The sequence below is a fragment of the Acomys russatus genome, chromosome 10 (genome assembly GCF_903995435.1).
Source record: "Acomys russatus chromosome 10, mAcoRus1.1, whole genome shotgun sequence".
NCBI classification, from domain to species: domain Eukaryota; kingdom Metazoa; phylum Chordata; class Mammalia; order Rodentia; family Muridae; genus Acomys; species Acomys russatus.
In genome coordinates, this window is record NC_067146.1 from 62,984,467 (window position 1) to 63,010,459 (window position 25,993).

General features: G+C 36.1%; 1 protein-coding gene across 3 annotated transcripts in view; it reads right to left on the reverse strand.

The window, feature by feature from the left end:
- Window positions 1-25,993, reverse strand: part of Ccser1 (coiled-coil serine rich protein 1) — a 1,084,048-nt gene that overhangs the window by 887,199 nt on the left and 170,856 nt on the right. For all 3 annotated transcript variants that reach the window (XM_051152255.1, XM_051152256.1, XM_051152257.1), the window contains exon 4: window positions 2,462-2,555. In XM_051152255.1, the coding sequence (XP_051008212.1) occupies window positions 2,462-2,555 (94 nt within the window). The remainder of the gene's footprint in view (window positions 1-2,461; window positions 2,556-25,993) is intronic.

Here is a 25,993-nt window from a genome sequence, read left to right on the forward strand (position 1 = left end):
ACTAAACCAGAGTGCCATTATAAAATTCAACAAAATGAACTATAATTCTGTAAGACCCAGTCAAAGCATCGTCTTTCTCATTAATTTAGAATGATCTTTCAACTTTTAAACATTTATTTTAAGTGACACATGACAACATAAACATTGCACATATAAACTGAGTTAAAAATATCTATCTGTAAAATCCATCAGTTATTCATAGTAAAAACATTCAAAACCTTTTTACCAAGTTTTAAGTAAATGCTCCTTTGAGTGTACCACATTGAATTTCTTCCTTTTGTTTTGTTTTGTTTTACTATTACTTTGTTGTCATTTTGTTTTTCAAAAAAGGGCTTCATTCTGTAGCCGTGGCTATGCTGGCACTAGCTCTGTAGACCCAGCTGACCTCAAACTCACAGAGATCTACTTGCTTCTGCCTCCTTAGTGATAAGATTAAGGTCATATGCCATCACCGACAAGCTACATTTAATTATTTTAATCTACAACTATCACCTCTGCCCTTCCACCATACTGACCACCCACAGAAGAAACCCTGTAGTACTCTCCATACTTTATGCCTGGCTGCTTTCTGGCAATCGTATCTTGTCACTTGCCACTTATTTTCTTCTCATTCTGATACTTGTTATAAAATTCATTGTTCAAATTTCAAAAAGTTACAAATTAGTAAAATTTATTTACACAATCTCTCTTTACAAAATACAAAGCAAACATGTTTAAAATTATGAGATACACTTTACCACACTGATCTTAAAAACTATAAACATAAATTCTTCTTCTTATCTCTTAGGTGTAAGTATGTGTGGGATAATATGTAAGGGAGGAAAGCGGGAATGGCCACTCCAGGGCTGGCATGGTACTTCTCCTGGAACTGCATCAAGAGGGACAGACTTTATACGTATGTTGATGGTATGGATTGACCTAGGGCTTAGGTATACCATCTAGTCCCTCTCTGCTTTGTTCAATATTAATAATTTACATGTAATCATGAATTAGTAAATATAAATGCTTTCTTCATTGCTTTTCATTATTCTTATTACACTACTGAATATTCAATAATTGTCTTATTGAAAGACATTTAAAGTATTTCTAGCATTTTGTTATTGTGGACATTTAAATTAATATGTAATATGCATACCTTAATCTTTTATAGTTTGGCCATTTAAAATATTGGGGTACTAGAGATTAGATAGTAATATATTATGATGTATGGTAATATGTTATATTATATTTTATATCTATCAGTAGCAACTTACATGTTTGCTAGATATTGATTATTCTCCTTTCAAAGGCTCCTTCCAAAGGGAACACATGTTACAATAATTGCCCACAGTCTAGCTCTTAGGATAAATACACATGAAGGACAAACTTAAGAAGTTATCTTTATAAAAATAATAAAAATATATACTATTAAAGGGTTAGCTGTCAAATCAATGGAGATAAAATATTCTGAGAAAATTTAATCCCAAATTGATATACATTAGTGAACTAAAATAGAGTACAAGAAAATATAACATCATTATGGCCTGCTTTTTAAATTTACAATATATTAAGTGGGAATAAACATTTAGCATGGACTAAGCAACTCTAAATGTGGCTGAGAAATACTTCAGTGACCATAATTCACGCAAGTTCCATACTAAGTTCCACAAGGTCTATTTTGCTAGCTGATCCAGTAGACTCAAGATTTTAAAGCTAACCTGAATAGTATTGATCCTTAATGTAAATGTAATAATGTAAGAGGTATCATTTAAAATATGAAAACATAAACTGTGCTATCAAAAACCCAAGTCTAAATGTAATAAGGCCATAGAAAGCACATTAAATGAAGTATTTCTGAGTTTAGAGATATAATATTTAATGCAAAATTGAGCTATTATAAATATGATGCGTTCTCTTAGTTTATGTGATGCAAATTTACTTCTCACTCATTATATCTGTAAGTGGGTGTTTGAGCACATGTCTACAAGTGTTATTCATCACTATCAGCATTCAGATCAGCCTTGTAGTCTCATTATTAATCTACATCATTACGGACAGCATGACTAAAATTTAAACTAACAAATCTAGATCACCAATAGGTTAATTGATTCAAAAGTAAGCCATGAAAAAATGACATGGTAGTCACTATACTGTTTCCCTTCAAATATAAAATATTAATATTTTAAATGGAGCATATTTCCTTTAAGAAATATTTTTGTTTTCTGTTTTATTTTATAATTGCTTTATTTTATAATTATTTTATGATTGTGAGCTTAATCAGCTAGTAGGAAAAGCTCAAGTGTGCAGAGAACCCAGCTTATTCTTTGTACACAGATGACAAAAAGAGAAAACTGCCCATGCTCAAAACAGTGTCTTGCTTATAGTGAAAATTGCACTTAGAGGTAATTGACTGGAATTGGGGTCACATTGCTATAGGCATTTGTTGAGGTCATACTGCTGTGGGCATTTATTCAGCGCTTACCTGGGGGTTGAAGATTCTGTTCCTCTAAAAATTCTAAATCAAGCATTAGATCATCTTCATCCAGTTCACAGGATCCCAGATGATTTAGAACATCCTAAAAGTAAAGTAAAGTTGATCAATGAGAGAAAACACCAAAGAGCTAAAGAAACAGCCACATGCAGGAGCCAGGAAGCAAAATACTGACCACATCAGAAGCTGACTCTAGTCCTACCAGTCCAATAAAATACCTGAAAATGTCCAAATCTTTTAACTTTTCCTACTAATTGCATCCCTTAATTATTTCCACCATTTACAACTGATAACATATAATTTTCACCTGAGGAGATATACATATGAACCAAAGATATCAAAAAATAAGTTATGATTCCCAGGCATGAAGAAAGAAAACTCTTTTCACACACACACAAAAGTTTTTAATTGCGATAAAATGATAGAATTTTACCTATCTTAAAAGAATAAATATTTTCAAATATACATATGGCTGTGAATGTACTTTGTTTCATTTTTCTAATATTCCTAGTTTTTAGCCATATTATCAGTGTCATGCATAGGTTCCATCTCATGGAATGGACCTGATGTACAATTTTTCCCACTGCCATGTAGTTTATCTGTTTATCTGTCTATCTATCATTTATTCACTTTACATCCCTATCATAGCCGCCCACATCCTCTTCTCCTGGTCCCGTCCTCCCTCCGTCTTCTCCCTATCCATCCTTCTCTGCTCCTCAGAAAAGGAGAAACCACCACCCACCCATCCAGCAAAACAAGTTGCATCAGGACTGAGCACATCCTCTACCCCTGCAGTCTGGAAAGGCAGCTCCACCAAGCCGAAGAGACCTAAAAGCAGGCAACAGATTCACCATCAGAGGCAGCCCCTCTCCCCTTACGTGGGGACCCACTTGAAGACCAATCTGCCCATCTGCTACATCTGTATAGGGGGTTTAGGTTCAGTCCATGTATGTTCCTTGTTTAGTGCTTAGGTCTCTGCAAGAACCCCTGAGCCTTGGTTAGTTGGCTCAGTTGGTCTTCTTGTGGAGTTCCTGTCCCTTCCAGATCCTTCTACCCACCCACACACACACTCTTCCATAAGATTCCCTGCACTCTGCCCAAATGTTTGGCTATGGGTCTCAGCATCTATTTCAATCTGCTGCAGGGTGGACCTTCTCAGCAGATAGGTATGCTAGGCTCCTCTTTACAAGCACAGCAGAGTATCATTTATATGGTCAGGGATTGGCTCTCTCCCATTGAATGGACCCCAAGATTGGGCCAGGTTTTGGTTGGACACTCCCTCAATCTCTGTTCTATTTTCATTCCTGATATCTTGTAGGCAGGGTAAATTAGGGGTCAAAGTTTTGTGGGTGGGTTGGAATTCCTTTCCCTCCATATGCAGTTTTTAAAAGTGCATGGTTAGTCTCATAACATTTGTGTCACTAATTACACCAGTATATCTTGCAGGCAGGTCACTGTTGTAGGTCGCAGTGCTCGTAACTGAACAAAACTGGTGATTGCTTTTCTATTCCAGCAGCATGAAAAATATTTTTCATCACCATCAATGCTTGTCAGTAGGGATAAAGCTTCTATCTGAGCACCAGATGATTATTTCCATGTTTAATGATATAAGTAAGTTGTGTCTTCAGCAATACGGTTTACCATCAGGTTACAGAGACTTTAAAATAGCCTTGGCAATAGCCTATGATGTTGTTGTACAGACTTATTGGATCACTTGGCCAATGACTCAACAAGACAGAAACCTTTCCTGACACTAGAAGTTTTAATATGGTGCTATAATATGTCTAATTGGAGAATTATCTCCCCCAATATATGATGAAGTTTACCCAGTAAGAGATTTCTGTATGGCTTTTCACAAGATCTTTACCATGTCACCACCCCCCATTTAATCTTCCCATTCTAGTTTCTAAAAAACAGTCTATAGAATGACACTAACCTTATCAAAATTCCAATGTAATTCTTCAAAGAAATTGAGAAAAGTCTTCAGCTTTATATGGACACACACACACACACACACACACACACACACACACACACACACACACACACCAATTTTTAAAAAAGAGAGAAAGCAGCATAGGAAAACAATCCTAAATAATAAAAGAAATTGTTGGTGGTATCACCACCCCAAATTTCAAATTATATTACAGAGTGGTAGTAATGGAAACAGCATGGTGTTAGAATAAAAACAGACACATTGATCAGCAGAATCAAAGTAAAGACTGATAAATAATTCCACATGCTTACAGATACCCCAATTTTTACATAGAAGCCTAAAATACACATTCAAGAAAGGAAAATATCATCAACATATGGTTCAGGTCAAGCTGAATAGCTGCATGTAGAACAATGAAAATACATTCATATTCATTAACAGCAAAGGCCACCACCACCACCACCACCAAGCAAAGCGGCAGCCAACATAATGTGAAAAATCATCACCAATAACACAAGTAATGTGTTTTTCTGTAAGAATTACTCAAATAAATAGCCAGCAATATTTTGAAAAAAAAAAAGTGAAAGAAATTTATCTCCATCATATGACCAGCCACTTTTAAAAATAATTCAAGAAAGAACACTTTATGTGTTTTGAGCTTCTGGGACACAGGCTGTGCAGCATCCTTCTCTTCTTGTAGCAAGTCCTCTACTCAGACACTAGGCTCACAGACTCTGGCATGAGGCAATACAGAGTTCCTGAGTTCTTGATGGAAGGTGCAAGATCACTCTCTCAAGCACCTCAGTAACAAGAGCACTTTGTCAGAAATGAAAATTGTTTCTTTTTCTTTTTTTGCCTGGTCATCAATATTGCCAGAGGCAAAATGGCATCTATGTAGGGGCCCTGCGGTTTTAATACAGGAGCCCTCCATAGGCAAGACCAGCCAAGAGTACTGAAGACATAACACCACAGGTGTAGGTTTTCTGGTTCCTGTTCCCAGCAATTCTCAAGGCCCAAAGACACAGATGATGATTTTCAATTTAGGTCCATTCAGTCCCTTTTGAATTTGTTAAGACTTTGACCCACCATTAGGAGAAAATTATATTTTTTCTTCAATAGGATACTATTTTTTTAGGTACTATTTTTTTTTCAAGTAGGGAAAAGTGTTCCCAGCTATTCCAACATTTCATACAGAAGTATCAGACCAATAAGTGATCAAATTAAACTTGAGAGACTCACTACAAGGTCCTGATGTCCTCATTTGCTGACTGTTCCTGACACTCTGTCCTACATTTCATTTCTTACAGGCCTAGAAGAATTGTTTCAAATCTCTTCATTCTTATCCTCTTGTTCTGACGACTTGCTTAAATACTGAATTAGTGTTGGTGCAATGAAGACTCTTAGAAGTTGGAGAAACTCAGAATAAAAAGAGGGAAGGTAGAATAATATGATATGAGCCGGGCGTGGTGGCGCACGCCTTTAATCCCAGCACTCGGGAGGCAGAGGCAGGCGGATCGCTGTGAGTTCGAGGCCAGCCTGGACTACAAAGCGAGTCCAGGGCAGCCAAGGCTACACAGAGAGACCCTGTCTCGAAAAACCAAAAAAAAAAAAAAAAAAAAAGAATAATATGATATGTTCCAAAGGACATAAAGGTGAGCACTCAAACTAAAAACCTAGACCTTTCTAGATCACTCCATAAGAGAGAATAGTAGGAATACATTACTTTTATTCACAGGTAGAACTCTGGAGAACTCTATCACCTGGAAACTTGTCTCCCTGAATCCATCAAAAAGGAAAATTTTTCCTTTTTTTTTAGGGAAGACAAAGTAAAAACAGAAAGAGAAGAAAGGGAGAGAAGAAGAGAGGGATTAAAAAAACACAAAACTCTCCTATAACAATCTCTGGATGACAGAAAATAAGTTTTGAAAATGTAGAACATTCTAAAAGTCAAGAATGTTTAAGGGCTGTTACAAAATGCAAAAAGAATTACCCTACCAAGTTCATCTCTGATGATATGAGGATAAATGAAACAATAACCAATATGGCCAAATGGAGCAATTTGAGTCTATCAACTCATGAGCTCATAACAATTGAAGGTAAAAGCCAGTATAATACATTTGAAGAATACATTAATAACCAAAAATAAAAAGCGCATGCATGGGTAAATTTTCCATCAGTGTAGCAAAATGCTCAATATATTCACCTGAGAAAGAGCAAAGGTTTGTTTATGTTACCTCATGGTTTCAGAGAATGCTGAGCTACTTTTGAATGGCAATGATTTGTTTTGATATTTGTAGCGGTGTAATGAAGCAAATACCATGCTGGAAAGTATAAAGCACAGTATATATGTATGCATAACTCATATATATATATATATATATATATATATATATATATATATATATATATATATATATATATATATCTCATATAAATCAGCAAGGTGGATTGTGGGAGGGAGGGAGGGATAGAGGAAGGGACAGAGGGAGGAATGGATAAAGGCTAAAGAGAATATACAAATATCATCTTTATAGGCACACTTCCAATCATCTAAATGCTTACATAGGTTCCTTAAAATTTACTTCTGAACAGTGCACTGGGATAGAAATCAAGGCCTTGCTGACATTTAAAATCTAAACCATAATAACAGTGTGGGAAACATTTAATTTCCATTGTCTTAGAGTTTTAATAAATAATTCATTGGTGTATTCTTTTTTCTTATTATACATTTGCCACAAAAATTAAGTTCTACATCTTCCTAAATATTCAGAGAATCAGAGTCTCAAGCCATTCTGTGTATGAACAGGAAGGACTTTTCAGCACCAGTGGAGAGTCACACACAGTATTCAAGAGGAAAGAAATTTAGCAGTCAATTAATGTAAATGATTGCACCGCAGACGTAAGAGTACTTCAGACTCCTGATAAAACAAAAACAAAACCAGAATGCACCACGATAACTAAGTGATGAATAAGCAACAACAGTCACTCATCTCCTATTATATAGAAATACTAAATAATAAGAAAAATGAGAAACCATGAATATTTAATGATGTTGATACCAGCTCTATACATCTTAATAACAGGAACATTATTGTATAATGCTAGGAACTGCAACATAAAAGGAATCATTTTATGTGAGGGCACTGCGGTATTGCACACAATTAAAAGCTAAGATTAAACATCTTTAAAAGGGCGTAAGGGCACACAATAAGTAGCAATAGATCATAAAATACAAGTCTTAAGTAACGGTCAAAATCTTGTGTTTCTCTTTTTCTGAATATACAACAAATACAAATGACTAGAGAAAAATCTCATCAAAAACTAACACTTGCAGATTTAAGAGATGCTTTCTTTCAGTTTTTAATAGAGAATGATTACTAAGTCCTGAAAAATGCTAAACACACACATAAATATTTTTCAAGTGGCACGGAATTAAAAATTGGGAATCTACAAAGAACAAGTAAAAAGATGAGAAGAAATATAAATGCCTGGAAAACCTAGGAAACCAGGTTCAGAGGAAAGTACTAAAGACATTAGAAAATTACAATTAGAATCCTAATACCGTAGCTGCTTTCTAAATTATTTATACATACAAATAGAAAAAGAATTAAAATGGGGCTGGAGAGATGACTCAGAAGTTAAGAGCACTTGTTCTTGCAGAGGACCCAGACTTGATTCCCAGCACTCACAACCATTTTCAAATCCAGTCCCAGGGTATATAACACCATATTCTGGCCTCTGTAAGTACAAACATGCATGTGGTAAACAGACATACATACAGGCAAACTATCCATACACATTTTTTTTTTATTTAGAAAGAGCTTAAATGGAGCTACCCTGTACCATGGAAACAATATCCCTCCAAGCCACCAAAACTACCAAAAAGGGCTGAATTGGAAGGATGGTTGCCTCCCTTAAGTTCTTTGGTTAGCTGAATCCTTCAACCCTTTCCACAATAGCTCATGTTATTGTCATTGTTCTTTATCGCCCTCCAAGAAGGGCGGTAAGACCCTATGGATAAAGACACCACAAACCTGACTGAAAGCACATGGACGAATCAAGACATTGCCAACCTGAAAGCTTTATTTTTATTGGTTAATTTTCACAGCTGAGGGAGAAAAGTTTTTTAGAAGAATCCTGCAAGTCATAGTAATGACTGGCCTATCAAGATATGCATAGTCGTGCCACAATGACATAAATATTGTAGCAGTAATCAATCACTCCCTGCCTGGATTTATGTTTGCTCCATACAGACAGAACTCATTCCTAGTGCCATTGTCTTCGCCCCAAACCTGTGACTGGGTAGGCCATACCACACATGACAGGACCTCATACTATTATTTGGCTAAATTGTCACAGCATTAAAACAGCACTGCTCATCCCTTGTGGAAGGAATGTGACCTTGCCCAAGGTGAACGTAGTCTTGGGTGGCTTGAAGATCTTAGACTCAAAGACTGGAAGTTTTAGCCCAAGACAAAAGGCAGGCATGACCTTGCCTTAGGCTGGGCCCAAGGTGAAAGTAGTCTAGGATGGCTTGACCCCACTGAGATAAAGATCTTCGAAATATTCAGAGAGAGGAAGTTTCAGCCCAAGACAAAAAAACAAAACAAAACAAAAAACAAACAAACAAACAAAAAAACAACACAGGCTCCTGAGACTCCACCCAGGGTATTGTATTGCAAAAAGGACCGATGATTAGGAGGAAAGGGACATTGGAGAATTGGAGTAAGAGAGGTCAGAGGTTCCTGAACACAGCACAATAGCTGCTGAGGAGAAGAGGCTGGATTCAGGCGATGAGTGTGTGGACTTCTGTTGGGTAGAGGAGAAACCCGGAGATTTCACCAAGGGATTTTCCCAGCAGAACTGATACCCAGAAGGTGTCATTCTTGTTCTCTTTAGACTTTATTTCCTTGTGTTTAGGATAGTCGAGTTGTAAGAAAGATACCTTTGTTTAATAAATTCATAATAAATTTTAATTGTTAAGTTACCAGAACCAACAATCCCTCATCAGAGGATCTTCCTGATGATCGTGATTAATACTGACACTTACAAATGACCAGGATATATAAAGCAAGAAATTGTACATACTACCGCTCTAAATAGGACATTTTAGATCATATATAGCCTCCCCACTCAGCTCAGGGATCATTGTAGAAAAAGTGCAGAAATATTGTAAAAGTCAGAGGTAATAAATGTATACAGAAAAACATTTGCTGGACATGACTGCATCACTGTGCTCACGAACTCACAGTGCTGTGATTGTATGCACAAGACTTGCTTAAGTTCAAGACCTGCATGGACAGGTGGAACTCAGGAAACACAACCCCTAGTTGAGAAGCGATTGGCAGCTGATGGTTGTCAAAGGAGGGCAAGTAAATTTTATTTCAGGAAAAAAGCCTTTGAAAGTTACTCATGCTGCAGAGGTGGTCCTCAACCCATGCAGGTACAGGCAGCAGTAAATGGAGTCTGTGTGTCTGTGTGTGTGTGTGTGTGTGTGTGTGTGTGTGTGTGTGTGTGTGTGTTAATAAGAGCAAATAAAGTTTGGTGGAGAAAATGGTAGGATACATGTGGAAGGAATTGGAGGGGAAGGATTAGTTGGAATATTTGATCAAAACACATTTTATATATGTATGTATATATATATATGTATATGTATATACATATATATATATATATATATATATGAAATACTCAATTTATAAAAAGTAAAATAAAAATACTATTGATAGGCAGGAAATAATTTGCTTCAATATGAATGAAAAAGGAAGACATTTCATTGGTAAAATAAACAAGATTTAAAAGCTAAATACCACAAGGTCTCTTTCATACATGAAATCAAATACAGCAAACCCACCAAGATCGAGAAGAGATGAATGATCACCAAAGGCTGAAGAGGTGCTCAGGAAAAGCAGATGTTTGTCAGGTGCAAAGGAGCACTTAGTAGAAGTGAGTTTTGGAAGCCGTACTGATTATTTAATCATAGTGTGTCCTTGAAAGCTGCTGAAAGTAAAAATATCTTCACTACATGGAACACTTGATATTTCAGACATTAATCAAATAAGCCAGATACTCTCCAGAGACCATACACATTAGAATATCACAATACACACTCATGTACAAGTAAGTGCTCTTAAAATATGACGATTAAGCCTAGTTGTTTAGAGATTAAGATGCCTTTAGGTCTAGAGAGAGGTTTTAAGTTACTAGAGATGAGATACGATAGCTGTAGGGTTACATTCAGAATTTTAGATTCACTGAGATAGGAAAATGTGTTCTTCAAGGTTACCAAATACAAACAGACAAAACGCTATGAATGCAAGCTGAATGTAATTCCTGAATGTTCTGTGGTTCTTTTGCTGTATATAGTTTATTTTATATAGGTGCAATAATATAAATATATATGTAAAAAATTAATACATTAATAAAAAAGAAAAATTATGACAATAAAAAAAGAATATCACAATACACACATAAATCTATGTAGTTTTTTTTTTTTAGCTAAATGTAGCATGTAATACAATCTCATTAAAAATAAAAGTTACTTAAAGTAAATTGAATTGCAATGGTAGGTAATTTACAAATTGGAAAAAAAACCTGCTTATACAAAACAAAGTCTTATTTTAACATCATTAAATTTTGATTAATGCATATCCCAACTCTGTTATTCAAGGTTTACAGGACAAACTAAGAAGCTATGATTATTTGCCTGAACAGCTAATAACAAAATAATTCAAAAGAATAGTAAATTGGATACTAGTAAATCCAAACACAAGTACAACTAACAATTTGCTAAACGGACATTTAAAAATATTGTAATAATAATTACTCTTATAATTTCCAAAGTATCTTGATATCAGAAACTTATACCTTCTATTAATTTAAATCAAATATTAATTAGTCTTCTAAGCTCTCAGAATGCAACAGAGTCTAAAAGAAATGACATTTTTCCTCACATGCCTTGAAGATAACTGTATTCTAGCAAAAACATGCCTATATCTTTCAAAAAAAAAGTAAAATATAGGCATTAGCCTTTGTTTGAAACAACTATAGCGGGATCATGGAGGGTACACGTCATCAGCATCCAGATTGCTGAGAGGAATGAATCCTGTCAGGTCTGATCCAGGATCAGTGTCCAGTTCTTTTGTTCTAAAAACATAATTTCTCACAAACATTCTACAGTTCTAACATTGCAATAGCATGAGGTATGCATGATGTACAGTCTGTCAGATATATTGTGCCAGAAGGTTAAAGATGATGTTCTAATGTTATAGAGAGTGCTGGGTGACTCTTCAGGCGGTAAACTGTCTTAGTCATTTTGTCATTTTGGAAGCTGCTAACCTGCACTCCAGGTTCACTCAAGTATTTAAGTTTTATCTCTTCTTAAGTCTCTGATGGGTTTGAAGACCAGATAGTTTAGTCTTTCAATTAAGCTTAGTAGGTTAGGTGTTAAGATGTTTTTAGATCAAGATATATGGTTTAAGTTAGTGGAAATGAGATATGATATATATTAATCTCCATTCAGAAATTTAGGCCCAACAAGATAGGAAAGATGCTTACTTCAAGTTTGCCAAATACAAATAGCCAAATCACTATGAATGTAATACTTATATATATAATTCCTGATTGTCTCATGGTTCTTCCTCCTGTGTGTAGTTTATTTTATCCATGTGTAATAATATAAATGTATATGTTAAAAAGAAACATAATAAAAAATTAAATAAAATAAAAAAAAGAAACAACTGTAAATCTGTTCTCTAGTGCCTACATCTGATTGGCTTAAACAGTGACGGTGAACTTAGAAAGCTATCAACTTGAAGAAAAATGCTGTGATCCCTGCATTTGGATGCATCTATTCTGCAAAAGCTTCTAACTTGCAGCACTGCCATTGTTAACTCTGCATTGCGACGAAGACAAAAATTATAATCCTGCTAAAAATTTAAGGGAACTAAGACATACCACTATACAACAGTACTTGATTGGAAAGAAAACAGTTGCATCAAGAGACTATCAAATCATTAAGTTAACTACTATCTAGTCAGATTTAAAATATTTTGGAGGATATATTTGGCATACTAGTCTAGACATTAACAGATATAAGACATAAGTTATCTACAATAACTTCTCTGCATTGATTCTATCCATACTTGAAAGATTTCCCTCTTCAAATCTGAATTATGTATATACATTTTGTAATGTGAATGATGATCATTCATTACCCATTAAAATACTGTACTGCTATGTAAATGTATACAAAGAATGTAGTTAATTGGTGTGTATTTTGTAGATAGGTATTAAGTAGTCAGGTAAATGAAATTGAGTCTCTAAATTGTAAATTTTTTCCTCATCTGTTGATTAAAAGCATAGAACCTCAGTGAGAGATAGCTCAGTGGTTAAGAGCACTTGACACTAGCCCACGGGGCATGTCTCATGAAAGTCTTCATTTACCAGTAAAGTGGGATAGAGGTGACGAAATCCTATCGGGACTCTAGGTGAGAGAAATACAGGAGATAGGAAAATAGATGGATCCAGAGGGTCCTAGAAACCTACAAGAAGAACACTATGATAGGCGGATCTTGGCCCAGGGGTTCTGCTCGATCTATGGGACCAACCAAGGACAATACGTATAGCCATCATCAAACTCCTACCCAGATCTAGCCAAGGGACAGAACATTCTCCACAGTTAAGTGGAGACTGGGAAATGACTTTCACACGAACTCTGGTGCCCCATATTTGGCCTTGTTTCCTTGATGGGGAAGCCCGATGGCACTCAGAGGAAGGATAGCAGGCTACCAAGAAGAGACTTGATACCCTAGCATCATATTCAGGGGGAGGAGGTCCCCCTCAGTCAGAGTCATAGGGAAGGGGAATGGGGTGAAAGCGGGAGGGAGGGAGGAATGGGAGGATGCATGGGATGGGATAGCAAATGAGATGTAACATGAATGATTTTATTTTTCACTTAAAAAAAAAGTTTCAAAGGGCCCAACTCCCAACTCCCCTTTCCAGCTCCTATATGGACTGCCCAAATATCCATAGACATAAAATGAAAAATAAAGGCATAATGCACAAAAGGACTTAAATACGAAAACATTGGTTTGTAAAAATTAGCATTAATTTTAGATTAATTTTAAACCACTATCTGGATTTCCCAGCCATTAAAATTAAACTCTGATCATCCTAGTTTTATTTTGTGTGCATCAATATATAAAAAGTAACTTTATTGTTAAGTAATAAAAATAGAAAAAAGTAACTGCAATTATAACAAAAATTAGCAAAGCTTAAAATTAAATTTTATTTATTCCTTTGGTTTAACAATTCTGTGGTTTGTTTTGCCTTTTGCCATTTAAGACAGAATGAAAACTCTAGAGATTCTTCAGTTGTGTTTTCATGACAAAGTAGACTCAGTGTCACTGCTGTGTCTCTTGAAATCTGCATCTGACACCAGTTTACTGTAGCTAACAAAGCAACACTAACGCCAATGAGAACAGCACCCACATGCAATAAATCTCGCAATTACTTTCTCACTAGTTGGCTAGTAATGTACAGGCTCATGAAGATTGCAACCATATAACACTAGAATTTTGAGAATCTTTATTTTTTATTTAAGTAATTTATTCATATTACATCTCAATTATATCCCCTTATTTATATCTTCCCATTCCCCCACCCTTCCTTCCCTCTTTCACCCTTTTCTCTTCCCCTAGGTCTGTGACAAAAGGGGACTTCCTCCCCCACTATATGATCACAACCTACCAGGTTTCATCCTGATAGCCTGTTTATCCTTCCTCTGAGTGCCACCAGGCCTCCCCACCAAGGGGAAGTGGTCAAATAGGGGCACCAGAGTTCATGGCAGAGTCAGTCCCCACTCTCCCCACAACTGTGGAGATTGTGCTGTCCATTGGCTAGATCTGAATAGGGGTTCAGTGTTTACTGTGTGTATTGTCCTAGGTTGGTACAGTAGTTTGAGCAGACCACCCACTGGGTCCAGACCCACAAGCCTTGATGGTCTTCTTGTAGGTTTCTAGGGCCATCTGGATCCTTCTACTTCCCCATTCTCCCATACCTCTCTCAGCTGGAGTCCCAAAAGAAAGTTCCAGCATCTACCCCAATCTTCTTCTAAGTGAAGACTTTCAGGGGACATCTCTGTTGGGCTAGTGAGCGCATTAGGCAGAAGTGTTTCTTCTAGCCATAGTTCCTACTTGCATATTAGGAGAAGCAAATATGACAAGGACATGACTAGGAGCTACTCTGTGACCTTGTCAACTTTTGCTGATTACCATTCCAGTTTATCAGTAGTCACTCACTGCTCCTAACATAATATACTCATGAAATATTCATTTGGATATATTCTACACACACACACACACACACACACACACACACACACACACACACACATACACACACAGTCAATCACCAAATGTATGTGAAAACAGAATGCTATAGTACTAAATACATTATATTTAAAAATGTCCAATATAATCTCAATCTGCCTTTCCCATATTAATACATTTCAGAAAAACATTATTCGTAGTTTTCTTCCACTTATACTGAGTGGACTCCCTTGCCCTACATGCCTTTAAATTAAATTTACAATTACATCTACACTAGTTTATGACAAGACTTTTCCCATCTCTACAACAGATGTGGGGATTGCTCATCATAATAACAAGAAAGTTAAAAATCTTTGATTTAAAATAAAAACTCCCCGGGAGTTTAGAGTGTGCTGGGTCCATAGGAGCAGAAGACCACCCACTGAAGCACATTAAATAAATCAGTTCACACAGAGACAATTGACTACTGTTTCTGAAAAAGGCCAGGTAAGCCTGAGTCCTAAATCTTAGAAGAGCATGCTTGTGTCTTCAGAATTTCTATAGGATCAATTATTATTGTGTACACAAAATGTCTCATTAACCATACATTAGTTTACAATATAGTATGGAAATAGCACTTCAATAAATTATCTACAGCTGAAACAGCCTATGTAAAACTGCTTAAATGAGAAATATTTCTTTACTTTTTAAAACTACATAATTTTAAAATTATAAGAAATTTTTACAAAATATGCTCTTTAGGAAAAGCACACGTGTAATAAATATTGTGAAGTATTATTAATTGATTTAAGCTGCCTTTGAACTTCTGAGGTAGGCACTGATTTTTCTTCTAAACCATTACTTTCACTTAATTTTCACTATTTCTCATTTCTGTGATGCTAAAATTGTAAAAATTTCCCATCTTTTAAAAATTCCATTAGCTAAATTAAGGTCTGCTAAAGAGAATATCACATATGTCTTTGCCAAATCCATGAATATACATTAACTATAAAATAAATCAATCCTTATGGATAAGGACAGGAGGCATCAGAGACAATGGAATATGTAAGTGTAGACAGCTCTCTGCAGTAACATCCAAGAATAGGGCTAGGCTAATCTTCACACACAGAATAGTGGACAGTGATGAACTCAGATCAGTGCACAGGTTACTGATTCATACTTAAAGTTTATCATGCTTTTTCTATAACAAATATGAAACATTTCTAAAAATGACACTTATTCTGTCGATCTTGATGGCAAATCCTAGGTTTTATAAATGTGATCTGTAACACTGATCCAGCCACTATATCATCTCTGTAAAATTAAAACAAAAACAAAAACAAAACCCTTAAGCTTCCTAATGGTCTACATTCTATTCAAGTCTACCATGTAGGAAGCTTTAAGACAGCTAAACCTTTTCTATTATTATAGGCTGGCCAGAGTATGATGGCTGAAGAGTCTAGTCACCAAGAATGGCCTACTTTTGACATCTTCCACAATACCCCCCAACCATATTCAGTCACTATTAGCCTCTGCAAAGACACACCGAAGCTATGGAAATAAATGAGAATTGTGTCTATTGCTTGTTATAGAGAAATGGCACAGGTAAAAACACTGTCAAAGGAAGAAATTCCCAAGATGGAATTGCGACAGAGTCCAATGAAGTTTCCACTGACATCAAGATACATTGCTGTGTGACATTTGATTGGTTAAATTATAAGGCAGTGTCACCAAGAAAACAGAGTGATTTATGCTTCTCTGCTATTCAGTTTTGCTGGGGCTATAGTGCATCATGTGACTGGCTCTGCCTACACAGAAGATTTTAACCTCTAAGTTAGTTTACATTGATTCACGTCCAGAATCTCTGGTGTGTCAAACTCCACTCTAAGATTCAAGAATGCCCTTCCAACCCTAAGATTCAATATAGTTAGCCATCTTTTCACAATCAAAGACTATATAGAAGATGTTAAAATAACCAAAACATGTGTAACTTCTGAAAGAAAACCTTTCTATGTCTTGTTCTAAATCTCCAATATTGAACACTAATTCTGGTAATAAAAGTAAATGTACTCCCCTTAGTAAGCGGCACTTATTAGAGGTTTGCCAGGTGTGAAGATCCAAGTGAGGAACAAGAGAAAAAGGATTACGCATTAAACAACAAACAAGCAAGTAAGATGTTTTCAGCAACCACAGCTATCAGCATTATTAAAAACAATAATAGCTGTTCTAGGACGCAACGAGTACATACAGTGTTTCTCTAAGATGAGTGGCCTCTGTAAGGCTGTCATTTGGGCTGGGTAAAGAATGAGAGAAATAGTTATGGCACAGTTGGGAAGAATGCCATCAAAGTATAGAAATAGCAGGTGCAAGTTATTTGAAGTAAGTGTACCTGGTGTACAGGTATGCAGAAAGGACAAACGGTGCCGGAAATAGACAAGTGGCCAGTGTTGTGTGATGCCTGTTAGTCAAGAAATAAGGTCAGAATCACTATAAAGTGACATGCTTAAATACTCATTTCTGGAAATCACCCCGCCTACTTTGGCAAGAGTGTGTATCCTGAAGACCTGGTTCCACAAAGGTAGGAAGTGTGGTTTTTCTATCATGTATAGCTACTGTGTCCCAAAGCCCTTACTTGAGGATGGCATATTTACCATTGTCAGCTCCTTTCCTCCTGTGAATTTGTAAAAGAGAGCTATCCTGGCTTGGTCAATAATCGTGTGTCATCAATGTCTGTTTCTGGTCCAGGCAAATGCCTTGTTAACACTAAGCTCTGCACTGCAGTTGGCTTCTGGTCACTTCATGCACTGGTTGTACCACATTCTCTTTGAGACCATGTAGAGGAAGCACCCTACCTCACAACTTGAACAGACTGACTGTTTATTATAATAGATGCGTACCTTGAGCACTTCTGATAAGTCACAGTGAGAAAACACATGTTGAGAACAGATAGCAGTTGTGACATCTGACCAGGGAGCAATGACAACCCTTCATTCCAAGGCTAGATCCAGATTAATCGAAACTTAAAATTAGTTGAAATATTATCAAAATAGATGATCAAAGGACATTTTCAAAGTAATTCAACAAAATAGTGCAATAACGATTTGGAATAGCTATCTAGTTAAATAATTCAATGGATTCTGTGTATAAAAATAATTTCAACTGACGCTGAATGTGTCTGTCCATGCTTAGTAAATATGCAAATACTTTAAATGATTATGAGTCTCTGTAAAAGCACTGATAGTAATATGTAATGATAATATAGAAATCACTAGTAATTACATTGACTATATATTTTAAATACTGCATATTAAAAGCTATCAAAATTACTGTTAGAATTTTTATTTACTTTATTTTTATTATTTTGAAGAAAGAAAAATCTACTTCATGGTTTCCACACTTAAGCTACATCAAATATTTGTCCTCAAATATCCCTTCCCCCTTGAAAAATACTTCCTTAGCAATAAAAACTAGATATAAAGTTGACACTATAATTCTGAGACTCTCACCCATTTCTTATACCATGTCACATGTTTCCTATTTTTCAGGGAAGTTCAATGGACAGAGCTTTATTTCACAGGTTTCTATCACAAATCTCAGTCATCAAGCAAGCAGCTTCTCGGTGCTTCTGTCTTCTTCAGATATTAAAATATGTATCACTACTAATCTTCAGAGAAGCATTTCCAGCACTAATTCATCGCATCAAGAGATGTGTGTAGTTGCTCAAAGGGTGCTTTGTGTAATCACTTCATATGGAAGATTGAATTTTCATGAGAGCTGCTCTTCTCTCCATGTAGTAGAAAATTAATCTGCATTAGACTTCACTTAAGTTACATAATTAACATGTGATTGGGCTTGGGCTTTATAATCATTCCCTATATATTATCTTCAATAATGTATATACTTGTTGAGATAGCTACACATTAAAATAACAGATGAATAAAATGGAAAAAGGTGAGTTCTGGGTCTGTGCACAAAAGCCTTCAGTGAGTAGCTCCTGGACTCACATCAGATTTTATGTAAACATATTGAGAGTAGGCAACTCAGGTTGCCTGAACTTCTTAGCAATGTATAAATTTTCATTTTCCTTTATATCGTATCTCATGTGCTAATTATTATAACTATTTTATTTAAATGACATTGTCTTATAACAATGTTTTCTAGAATAAACTTTAATCTTACATTCCTATCTTTTAGCAAGCTACTATTACTTTATTTGTAGCATTAGTGTTGTTTACTGATAAATGTCGAAGATACCTTGTTTCTAATTTCCTTACATGGACTTTAAAATGTATCTCAAATATTGAGTATTTAACTGTTTTTGTTTTGTACAGTTTAAATGATGCCTGGATGAGCACATGGTCAGAACTCAATGTATGCACATTTTCAGTGTTGCAAATCAAACTCAAAATCTGGAGTGGATAAACAAGCATTTTAACACTGAGGTATATCTCAAAAGTCTTAGAAATTTCAACTATAGAATAAATTAGCCTTAGAGGAAAGACACATATGAATTTATGTGTCAATGTAATTGCAAATGTCTTCTGAAAACTTACAAAGTGTTATTTTGGTGATAGTAATAAGTTAGACAACCATTTTTTTAAATCAAGGTCCAATTCTTTAAATTACTTCTTGGATTATTTATACATGTCTCAGATGCTAAGTCAAATGTGTTTTCTTTAGCAGACTTGGGATATCACAGTTACATATTAACTGATCCCAACTCCTCCATGTTCAGTGAGATTCAGTCAAATTGTAATTTCCAAAGTCCACCGAAGACACAGGCAACTCCATAGAGAACCTGAAAGTCCTTTAATCTACCCATCATCTGCCATATAAGTGCAGGGTAGCAAAGAAGTGCACAATTTACTGTGAGATTCTCATCTTGAGCGTGACCTAGCTTTGGATCATTCCCCTTTTTGGACTAAATTGTTTTCTCCACAGTAAAAACCATCCTTAGATAGATCAAATTTGCTGGAAAAATATATTTTGGAAGAAAATTGAAAATTGGTTTTGAGTGGCATAGCCATTGAGATGTAACAAGAATAAATTAATAAAAAATTAAAAAAATAAATTTCAACAAGAAAATTGGTTTTGAAATCAGTTCCATTCTCATTTCCAACTCAAGTACAGATTTTAGTTCTATAACAGCTAACATTGGGCAACCTACCCATCCATATGTAGGGTACAAGGCAGAGGGCAGTTAAGTACCAGAAAACCCAGAGAATTCTCAACAGAGGAATAGCGAACGGCCAAGAAAAACTTAAAGAAATGCTCAACATGCCTAGTCATCAGGGAAATGCAAGTCAAAATGACTCTGAGATTCCACCTTAGACCAATCAGAATGGCTAAGGTCAAAAACTCAAGTGACAGTACATTCTGGTGAGGATGTGGAGAAAGACAAACACTGGTACAACCACTTTGGAAATCAATTTTCTACTTTCTCAGAAAATTGGGAATAGTTCCACCAAGACCCAGTTATATCACTCCTAGGTCTGTACCAAAAGATGTTCTACCATACAACAAGGACATTTGCTCAACTATATTCATAGCAGCTTTATTTGTAATAGTCAGAATCTGGAAACAACCTGGTTGTCCCTCAACTAAAGAATGGATAAAGAAACTGTAGTATATTGCTTTGTGTTTTATGTCATTTCGTCAATGAAAAGCTATGGCACTTATCTGGTGAGCTAAATCAATCACTAGAATGTATGCATTGGGTAGTTATTATCTCATCTTCTAGATGATACTTCTCAGCTCTGCAAATCCTGCACAAGAATGGGTGAGGCTCAGAAGTGTTAACTGTCACATCCATTATAGTCAGCTCCTAATCTGTGAGTCTCAAAGCATCAGAGGGGCCACTAGTACTCATTAAAGATATTGAGCAACATGCCACTACTGTGTCTGACAGATGGAAGGCTGGAAGACAGCGAGGGGGAATTGTATAATAGCATGGCCAAGGGCTTACAATCCTGACTGCTCTAAGAAGACAGGTGGAATAAGCCACGCAGAGTAAACCAGTAAGCAGCACTCCTCCATGATCTCGGCTTCAGTTCCTGCTTCCTCCTTGAAGTCAGTAATGAACTGTGATGGGGAATAGTACACCAAAATAACTCTTTTCCTCCTCCTGTTCCTTTTGTGTATACTATTGCACTTAAGCATCAGAAACTCTAGCTAAGACATCATATAAAGTCATTGTTAACTCTGTATGCAATATTAAAGTATCTTTATTCTCAGGAATACTTGGTGCTTCCTTATAACAGAAAGTAGGTTTCCCTTTCTGAGAAGGTAGATAGAAGTAGGAAAGTACAAATATATCCTCTAGTTCAAAATAATTATTTACTAGTTGATCATGAAGAGGACAATATGCAGGGTTTTGTGGGAGGTAATCTCTTTAAATGACTTTTGTATTACATATTCATAATTTTCTTCTTATACATAAGAATGTTCAGCAAGAAAATTCTTGGTTCAGCCTGATATGTGCCCTGGCATTATCCTATCATTTACAGTGCTGTTAACTTAACCAGGCCTCTTCAACCACATTGATCCACAGTGAGTGGCATAGTTTTTTTAACCCCCCTAAGAGATTTAGATTATTCCTAATTATGGAGCTAAAGATAAAAATAGTACATTTCGTTGTAGCTTTCCTAGAGCTTTTTATGTTGACTTTCTTCATGATTTTCATTTCTTCAGCTAACTCAGTTCTCCGGGTAATTGGTTACTGTTTATTGGAATAATTATAGACCTCAATTCATACTGTCAATATTAATACTATCTCACTATTTAAATTTAAAATATATGTGCAAAATATGTCACATATTGAGGCATATAGATATATTTATAAATGAATCTTTATTAATTGCATAATTATATGTTCTAAACTAAGAAATAAAAACTCAAAGAGTTAATTTATGAAGGGAGCATTATCTGTATACTTCATAACTGATGTAAAATTACATTATGCACATTAATTTTTTGGATAATAATGGATAACTTGAGCAGGAGTATTTTAAATAGATTAATTATATTAATTTGTTCTCACCATGTACCTCCAAAACAGACAGGATAACCACAAAATATATAAAACATGAGTTACTTGTAGATTGTAAGATACTAGAAAATTATATTTAAATTAGACAGTTATTTATAGGCAAGATCTGAGTTTGTTTCTTGAAATAGCTTCTAGCTGTTAATTTATTAAGGTTTGTAGCCAGCTAAGAAAAGTAGTCTTCTAAGCAATATTAGAAAATTGCTAATAAAAAATGTTGTCATATAATCCAACTGTAATACCAAGAAACAAATCTGAACTTTTCATGGTAAAAATTAAAATATTCCATCTTCTGCAGTTTTATACATTTCAAAGAGGAGAGAAAATATATAATAAAATTGACAATAAAAACAGTACACACTTTAAATATGAAACATCTTCTGCAACTATGATTAAAATGCCCAGTACATAAGGTGAATCTCTTTTATAAAACAGCTTTTAAAATAGGTTTCCTGTGAATAATGTACATAATGTGCTAAAAAAAGAGACTATAAACCTTGTGGGTTGTTATAATTAAATCTTTCACAAACAATGTGAAATTCACAACTATGTGAATTGCTGGCTTGCTGTTTAATGGGTCTGCGGAAATCCTGAGGACAAAGAGTGGAATCTGCCCAAGGAACTGAGTCTAAAATGGTTTATTTCCACTGTCCCTATTAACCTTTATTCCTCCCCTATCTAAAGTAGATGGGTTGGAATGGATGTGGAGGCATTAAAGAGTCCAAAGTAGGTTTTTAAAAGATTAAAGCTTACACACAAAGCATATTTGCAAGCATGTGTTATCATGTCCAGCTGTATGCAATGCTGCGAACAGAACCCAGGACTCAGCCTCTGGTAAGCAAGCCCTCTACCAAGTAAGCTAAATACCAATCCCTTGTCATTTATTTTAATTCAAGATCAGTAATATCTTAAGAGTTTGTCTGTTTGGGGACAGTGGACACTGTGCAGCATCACCATTACTCTGAGCAAATAACTGTCATTAAATAAATGAATAAATAAAATTTTTAATATAAAAAGATAAGCTACTATCTATATGTAATTTTCTAGCAATAGCTGAAAATCAACATATTTTGATGGACATTGGTCAACTGGGTAAAGAGGCTGCCCACAGAATGTGAGAAAATCTTTGTTAGCAATTCATATGACATAGGATTAGGGTCTAGAATACAAAATAATATAAAAATTAGAAAAAAGCAACTGAAAATTGACTATTGAATTGAACAGAGAATGCTCAAAAGAAATGGAAAAATAGGAAGCACTAAAACACCCTTGACCATCAGGAGAATATAGATTTAAGCTATTTCAACATACCATTTCACCCTAGTCAGAATGATCCTTACCAAGAATAAAAATAACAATGGGGAAAGGGAAACACTTATACAGTGCTGATGGTATTGGAAACCACAAAGGGAATCAGTCTACAGGTTTCTCAAAAACCTAGACTTAGCTATTAAAAACAAGGAATTCCCGAAATTTGTGGACAAATGGATTGAACTAGAAATGATCATAATGAGTGAGTTAACCCAGAAGCAGAAAGAGTCCATTGGTATATACTCACTTATATCTGGACAGTAGCCCAAGGGGCATGTTCCAGGAAAGTCTACACTTATCAGAAAAGTGGGACAGAGGGGAGGACATCCTATTGGGACTCTAGATGAGAGAAGCATGGGAGAATGGGGAAATAGAAGGATCCAGAGGGTCCTAGAAACCTTACAAGAAGAACATTATGATGGGTAGATCTGGGCCCAGGAGTCCTGCTCAAACTATGTCACCAGCCAAGGACAATATATGCAGTAAACTTTGAACCCCTACTCAGATCTACCCAATGGACAGGACATTCTTCACAGTTGAGTGGAGAGTAGGGTCTGACTTTCACATGAACTCTCATGCCCCATTTTTGACCACGGCTCCTGGATGGGGAGGCCTGGTGGCACTCAGAGGAAGGGTAGCAGGTTACCAAGAAGAGACTTGATACCCGATGAGCATATACAGCGGGAAGAGGTCCCCCTCAGTCACAGTCATAGGGGTAGGGAGTAAGGGGAAAATGAGAGGGAGGGAGGAATGGGAGGATACAAGGAATAGGATAACAATTGAGATGTAATATGAATAAATTAATAAAATATATATTTAAAAAACACTATAAGCAAAAAAAAAAAAAAAATGCTAGAAACAGAAATACCAACATGACCCACTATTCCACTCACGGACATATTCCAGAGGGATTCTATATTCCACTTTTGAGATAAGTATTTTGATAGTTTGAATGAGACTGGCCCAATAGGTCCATATGTTTGAATGTTTGGTCTCCAGTTGGCAGGACTCTTTGGGAAGAATTAAGAGGTATAGTTGGAGGAGGCATGGCCTCCACACTAGGTGTGAGCTTCATGGTTTCAAAAGCTCATCTGATTCAGTTGACTTGCCTTGCCTTGTGGTATTTGTCTCAACATGTAAGATCTTAGCTACTGCTCCAGTGCCAACCCTGCCTGCTAGCATGTTCCCTGCCGTGGTTAGGAACTCGCTATCTGAACCCCTAAGTAGACCCACAAATGAATGATTTCTTTTGTAAGTTGTCTGGTCAAGGCATCTCTTTATAGTAATATAAAACTAACTAAGATGCTTACTGATCCATGTTCATTGATACTCTAATCACAATAGCTAGAAAATGGAATCAGCCTAGGAGACCATCAGTGGAAGAAATGTACAAAGACAGTTATTTCAACAGTGAAAATGGAGCACATAGAACAATGAATTTTATTTTTACAAAAAAAAATTATGAAATTTGTAGATGAGTGGATGGAACTTGAAAACATACTGAGTGGGGCCACCTGGGCCTAGAAAGGTAGTCACACTATGTTCTGTCCCATATACAGATCCTAGTTTTGTGTGTTTACTCATGGTTACTGTTGAAGCAATATAACTACAAAGGACCCAGTGGTGGTGGAAGAGAAAGAGTAAACACAGATAAAGTGAAAGCAGAGTAGGGGAATACTGAGGAGAAAAGTATTAAACCATGACTGGGGAAGAAGAAGACGGTGGAGAATGGGAAGTAGTTAACCAAATCCTAGGGTAAACAAAAAAACAAAAAAACAAAACAAAAAAAAATATGGAGGCCTACTGATTTTAACTCAATTTAAATATATAATTTAAAAATAATTTAAAGGTAGGGGTTTAAAGTTTACCGCCTGTATCTAGTCAATGGTCAGAACATTCTCCAAAGTTGAGTGGAGAGTGGGATATGTCTTTCTCACGTACTCTGGTGCCTCACATTTGACCATGTCCCCTGGAGGGGGAGACCTGGTGGCATTTGGAGAAAGGACAGCAGGTTGCCAAGAAGAGACTTGATACCTTATGAGCATATACAGGGGGAGGTAACCCCCTCAGGAACAGTCATAGGGGAGGGGAATAATAGGAAAATGGGAGGGAGGGAAGAATGGAAGGATACAAGGGATGGGATAAACATTGAGATGTAACAAGAATAAATTAATTTTAAAAAAAAGAAAAAATAATTTAAAGGGAATGCCTTGCATAGCCAAATTATATTTCCAGATTATACAAGCTATTAAATAAAAAGCCCAGTGCCAGGTGGGTAATATCTACAAATGTGTTATTCTGAAAGAATGCATGCCCTTGCAACACTTTCAGTAGCCTGCCAAAACTGAATGATATGATTGAAGACACCACATACACTTTGTTTACAAGATACAAGAGAAATCAAATTGGAATTGAGTTGCAAACTTCTTCCTTTCTGGCAGCTTTCACAATGTTGGAGGGTGGTATGCAGCCTGCTGTGGGGAAAAGTATCAATGGTCTTCCAGCTGTGAAAAATCCAATGAAAAGCCATGTCCACCAACCGGTAGAGATGCCTCCACTTGTCAATAGGACACAAATATTAGGGGGCTACCAACTGCTGTCTAACTAGACAGGAGGCCCACTTCACAGGGGAAGCCTCTTTCAAAGAAAATGGATATAAGTGAGAGACTTGTGGTTGCTTCATGTGCTGGAATAAGTAATGATTGAATAAACAGCCCTAAACAAGACATCTCCCCCTAACTAACGTTTGGGGGAATATCTCAGAAGCAGGAGTGCAAAGAACATTAAGAGGCAGAAGATAGAAAGAAATGACTGGGAAATGCTGTCATGTGGTCCTGACAGCCATCACAATCATGAACCCACAGTGCTACTGCTGCCTGCACTGTGCCTGCATGAGACTGTGTCTGTTAATAAACATGTAT